The sequence below is a fragment of the Neophocaena asiaeorientalis genome, unplaced genomic scaffold (assembly GCF_003031525.2).
Source record: "Neophocaena asiaeorientalis asiaeorientalis breed wild unplaced genomic scaffold, Neophocaena_asiaeorientalis_V1.1 scaffold606, whole genome shotgun sequence".
NCBI classification, from domain to species: domain Eukaryota; kingdom Metazoa; phylum Chordata; class Mammalia; order Artiodactyla; family Phocoenidae; genus Neophocaena; species Neophocaena asiaeorientalis.
In genome coordinates this window covers 275,593-280,790 of record NW_020173687.1, presented here as the reverse complement: position 1 = coordinate 280,790, position 5,198 = coordinate 275,593, and the positions used below count along the sequence as shown (strand labels likewise).

General features: G+C 66.9%; 1 protein-coding gene across 1 annotated transcript in view; it reads right to left on the bottom strand.

The window, feature by feature from the left end:
• UCKL1 (uridine-cytidine kinase 1 like 1) overlaps positions 1 to 5,198 on the bottom strand; it is a 10,594-nt gene that overhangs the window by 1,066 nt on the left and 4,330 nt on the right. The window contains exons 2-10 of the mRNA XM_024750165.1: positions 3,669 to 3,871; positions 3,327 to 3,433; positions 2,972 to 3,145; positions 2,771 to 2,842; positions 1,875 to 2,064; positions 1,734 to 1,795; positions 1,090 to 1,106; positions 268 to 482; positions 48 to 168 (exon numbers count right to left, since the gene is read on the bottom strand). Of these exons, the coding sequence (XP_024605933.1) occupies positions 48 to 168; positions 268 to 482; positions 1,090 to 1,106; positions 1,734 to 1,795; positions 1,875 to 2,064; positions 2,771 to 2,842; positions 2,972 to 3,145; positions 3,327 to 3,433; positions 3,669 to 3,871 (1,161 nt within the window). The remainder of the gene's footprint in view (positions 1 to 47; positions 169 to 267; positions 483 to 1,089; positions 1,107 to 1,733; positions 1,796 to 1,874; positions 2,065 to 2,770; positions 2,843 to 2,971; positions 3,146 to 3,326; positions 3,434 to 3,668; positions 3,872 to 5,198) is intronic.

Here is a 5,198-nt window from a genome sequence, read left to right as displayed (position 1 = left end):
GCACACCGCGCGCAGGCAGCACCACGGCCAGAGCACTCTGTCCTCACAGATCCCAGCGCAGCTTCCTCTGCCCACCACGTGAAGAGGCGAAGAGTAGGTCAGGGAGGGAACAGGGCAGGAGACCCCAGGGTTTACAAAGAAGAGGAAAAGAAGAGAGAGAAAAGACCACTTAGCGGGGAGCACGGTGGTCTCCGTGGCCACCGGCTGGCCTGGGGAAGGGAAGAGCAGGAGGCGGGGTTGGCGGCAGGGAGACCCTGCAGCCCGCGCCCCCGGGCCTTTTTTTCTGGAAACTTTTATTTCTCGGAAACAAGGCTTCCAGAGGACATGACGTGGCCAGACCCGCAGGTGCCCCGGGCCGGGTGAGAGGCAAGCGGAGACTCATGCGCGGGCAGGAAGCTGGAGGCCGGCGCCCGGGCCTGGAGGCATTTCCAATGCAGCTCGAGCTGGAGGCTCGGTCTGGTGCTTCCCAGCTCCGCCGACCACTGCGTGGGGACAGGTGCCCCATCCCTCTCGTGGGCAGGAAGGACACACGGCCCAGGACTCCTGGGGGCTCCTCCTGGCTCTCTGTGCCTCGGCTCCAGGGCCAGGGTGGGCCGGGGTGCCGGGATGCGGGGGGTGGGGTGCCTCAGCACCGCTTGGGGGAGTAAAGACCCGCCCCTCAGCTCAAGCAGAGAAGCTGCAGACCCAGGCTCTCTGGCTGCTGAAGGATAGGCCTGTGGCCACTGCCCTGGGGCACAGCGGTGCTGGCTCAGGACAGCTGTGCCCTCGGGTCCAACCCCACACAACCAGCCCCAAGTCGGGCAAGAGCCTCCAGAGAGGTGTGGCCAGCCTAGAGTCAGGGTGCTACGTGAACTTGGGCAAACACCTTAACCTCTCTGGGCCTTAACTCCCTTGACTACTGGCAAGGGCAGGTAGAAGCGGTGTGGCGGCCACCACACCACTCCTTCTGTGCCGGGGGTGGGTCCACCACAGGGGGTGGGCATGGTGGGAGGGGACCTCGCTGCCTGCCTGGGTGACAACCCAGACTCCGAGCTCCCCGTGGATGTTGGAAATGCCTCCGTCTGTGCAGACGCGTGTGGGAAGTCTTACCTGACACTGAGCTCACGCTGCGGCGGCGACACAGGGAGACACAAGGGAATGGGGTGGGGCATCAGTGATAGCAGCACTGCTCACCTCAAAGTCACCGGAAGGCACGGCCTGTCGCCACCGTGTGCCTCAGCCAGCCAGGCCACCCCCACCCGGGAACGGACACACCGCAGCCCCGTAGCGGGAGGGTCCCGGGGGGCTGCCTGCCATGGGAGGGGGCCAGCTCCCTGTGGCCTCTGGCGTGGGCACCTCTGGGCTGGGCTGTCAGAGCCAGGACCCTTGGGGCTCTGTTCCGCAGGCCCCGAGCACCCCATCGTGAAGCCTGACCGAGGGGTGGGCGGTGCCCTCGGCCGGCCCGGGGTGTGTGACCTCCTAGGATGCTCAGGACGTGGGACTCAGCACCAGAACCCAACGGTGGCCCAAAAGGGTTTGGAGGAACAGGAGCGCACCCTTCCGTGCGAGGCCCAGCTCAGGCTGGGGGCGCTGGAGATACTCCGTGGAGCCCAGGGGTATCTCAGGGAGCCCAGCTGCCTCTGGCCGGCACACGACGGGGCGGTAAACGTGGGCGCCGCCCAGGCAGGTGGCCGTGGGCGGTGGCAGTGGGGAGTGGGGCTGGCGGGGCCGCGGGAGCCCGGGCGCCGGCTCACCTCTTCTAGCTGGCTGTGCACGTGCTGCACGATCAGATCGATGGCCACCGTGTTCCCACTCCCTGGGTCGGGACAGGAGGGAGGGTGAGGTCCGGCCTCGCCCGCGCCCGCCCTCCCCCCCCAGGTGGGCCGCAGGCTCACCCCGGGGCACCACGATGTCCGCCACGCGCATGGTGGGCTGGATGTACTGATCGAAGGCGGGCTTCACAAACTTGTTGTACTGCTTGATGACGCCCTCGATGTCCCGGCCCCGCTCGCTAATGTCACGGCGTAGCCGCCGCACGAGGCGGATGTCAGAGTCCGTGTCCACGAAGATTTTCATGTCCAGGAGCTGGGCGGGGAGAGTGAGTTGCTGAAGAGGGCCTGACGCAAGAGGCTCCAAGGCCCTGTCACCAGCAGGACCAGAGTGAGCACCAGGGGACGGCCTCTGGCAGACACGTCTGGTCCGCGTGTGGGCCCAGGCGCAGACCAGGCCTGCGCGGCCCCGTTCGGGTCTGGATGGGGCGGGGGCGGGGGGAGCGTGTGGTGTGGCTGCGTGGGGGGGTGGGTGTGCGTGCGTGGCGAGCAGTGGGGTGCCTGGGGCCTGAGCACACTCACACTCGGGACCAGCGAAGGAGCAAGGACAAGGGCGTAGCCGGCTCTGCCCCCTCGGGCCCCAGCAGGGCGGGGAAGGTGGCTCCGAAGGCCTGGCCCGGAGTGGGTCACACCTGGGGCAGCGGCCCAGAGCCTCCCAGGGGAGAGGACGTCCTCACAAGCAGTGCAGATGCAGGAGGCTGGCTCCCTCCCAGGCAAGAATACACACACGTGCACACCCACAGGTGAACCCACACCCACCAACACCGCTCTGACCCCGGCAGCCACGTGGACCCCAGAGAAGAGCGGCCGAAGCCCTGACTCGGGGGGTGAGATTCAGGAGCCAAGGCCGCTCCTCACCCAACTCTGGGGCTACGGCACGGGACAGAGATGCAGGCAAGTGTAAGGGGAGTCCCACGGGAGGATCAGGGAGCCAGGCCATCCGTCCTGGAACCCGTCCTCACCTCCAGCAGTGTCTTGTCAGCAAAGGCCATGATGCCCTCGAAAATGATGACGTTTGCACCGTAGAGCGTCTTCTGCAAAGGAACCGTGTGTGTTGAGGCGGCCCCCAGGCCCCTGCGCCAGCCCCGTGCAGCTGGGCCCAAGGGCATATATACCCAGTCCTCCTTCCGGCTGTGGGTGGTGGCTGAGCCCAAGGGCCTTACCCAGTCCTTCTTCCGGCTGTGGGTGGTGAAGTCGTAGATGGGCACCTTGACACTCTTGCCTTGCTTCAGCTTCTTGAGGGTGGAGATGATGAGGTCGAAATCAAAGGCATCTGGGTGGTCGAAGTTGAAGTTGTTGTGGGCGGCCTGTTCCTGCTGCTGCCTGGTGAGCACCAGCTGGGGGAGGAGCATCTGCGGGGGGAGGAGCATCTGCGGGGGGAGGAGCATCTGCGGGGGGAGGAGCACCTACGGGGGGAGGAGCAGCAACGGAAGGAGAAGCAGCCACGGGCTCAGGCCCCAGGCCAGGGCAGGAGCCATGGACCTCGTGGAGGCAGCTGCTCATGCAGGACTCCCTTACCTTGTAGAAGGAATCCATGGACAGCAAGACCACCCAGGGCACGTCCAGGGCCTCGATGATCATTCTGGCCACAGTGGTCTTCCCAGAAGCACTGCCTCCCCCCAGGCCTGTGCGGAGGGTCAGAGAGACCCTGAGCGGAGCGGCCCAGGTCAGCCTCACAGATGGGTCCCAGTGGTGCCCGCCACCCAACGCTGCCTCCACCCCGGGCTGACCTGGACCGAGGGGCCCGCGGATCACGGAAACACCGGCTGGGGCGTGGCGGTGGGTTCTGCCCGACCCGCCCACTCGGGGGTCTGGGTGGGCGGCGGCCTCGGCCCAGCCACGCACCACAGCCACGCTCACCGATGGCGAAGGCCTCCTTGGACTGGGTGCCGTGCTCGTTGTACCAGGGCGGCCGCCCTGCCGTGTAGATGGTGCGCTTGCTGGTGCGCAGCAGGGGCGGCTCGGACTTGCACTGGCTGGTGGTGCGCTTCCGGGGCGAGCGCCCGGCGCCCACAGGCGGGAGAAGCCTGTCCAAGGACTCCGCGTTGCTGCTGCCGCTGCTGCTGTGGGGGGCGGGGGCACGCTTGCCTTGGCCCAGGGCCACCACCCCCCCTGCCACCCCACGCTGGGCCTGGCGTGACTGGTCCACACGGTGCCTTCACGCAGGCACGTGGGCATGGCCAAGGTGAGCGGGCTCGTGGCAGGACACAGCACACCTGGCTGCAGCCCGTCCGCTGGGCCCAGGGCCTCAGACTGCCACCGTCCACAAATCCAGAGGGACGGCAGGTGGCAAAGGAGGACACAAGGGGAGCGCTGACCGGGCCCAGCTCTTCCTCCCACATGGACCGGGCCTCAGCAGGGCCACGAGGGCCCCCTTTCCCCCAGGAGATGAGAGGTGGGCACGCCAAGGCCAGTCAAGACCCTGTCGAGGACTGTGTCCTCTCCCCAGACACACTCTGGGCGGCCCTCTAGTTTTGTGCCACCCTGCAGGACACGCAGGGAGAGGGGCTCCAGAGACAGAGGCCGCTGACAAAAGGGATGGGCCGGCAGTGGTGTGGACGGACGGGGAGGGAGACCCGGGGCGCCCTGCTGAAGGGCGGAGGCCCCCAGAGGCTGTGCACAAGGCGGGAACCCGCCTGGGAGACGCAGACGCCATCTGTGCCTGCTCTCGCCGTGCCACGCCACTCGAGCGGGGCTGTGCTGACTTCTCTGTAGGTTTATACCCCTAAAAGGCATGGAAGTGATGACTGGCCCAAGGCCTCAAGGCCTCAAAGCCTTCAGGGACAGCTGGGGAAGCTCGGCTGAGGGCCCTATGAGAGGCAGCGTCTGCCCGATGCCGGCTCAGTCTATGCTGAGAGGCTGGGACGCAGACTCAGTGTGAAGGTGGCCCCGGGGGCAGGACCAGCTTAGGAAGAAGGCACTTCCACCACCGCCTGAGAGAGAGACTGCCCACAGCGTCAGCTGGCAGACCCGCCCCAGAGACTCCGAAGGCAAGCCGATCGTCTAGGCAGGAAGAAAGTACCGGGAACCTGGGGGTGCACCGGACAACCCCGGCAGGATGTGTGTCCACCCGCGGCTGGAGCCCCAGGGATGGATGCTGCCCGGGACGCGGGCGGGAACCTGAGGAGGAGCCACACACGGAAGGCATCCTCGAGGCAGAGCTCCCCGAGCCGTAAAAGCTAGCGTGAGCCTGTGAGACTCGAGCACAGAGACGGCCACCTGTCCTTGAAGCTCGCTGTCACCGCTACAGCCTCTGCTGTCATGGCCAGGGCACAGGGTGCTGTGAAACTGGCCTGCTCAGGGTGGCCCGAGCATCCCCCGCCAGGAACACTGGCGTCTCCAGCTGTGCGGTGCTCCCAGCACACCCAGCGTTGCCAAGAGCCAGGAGGA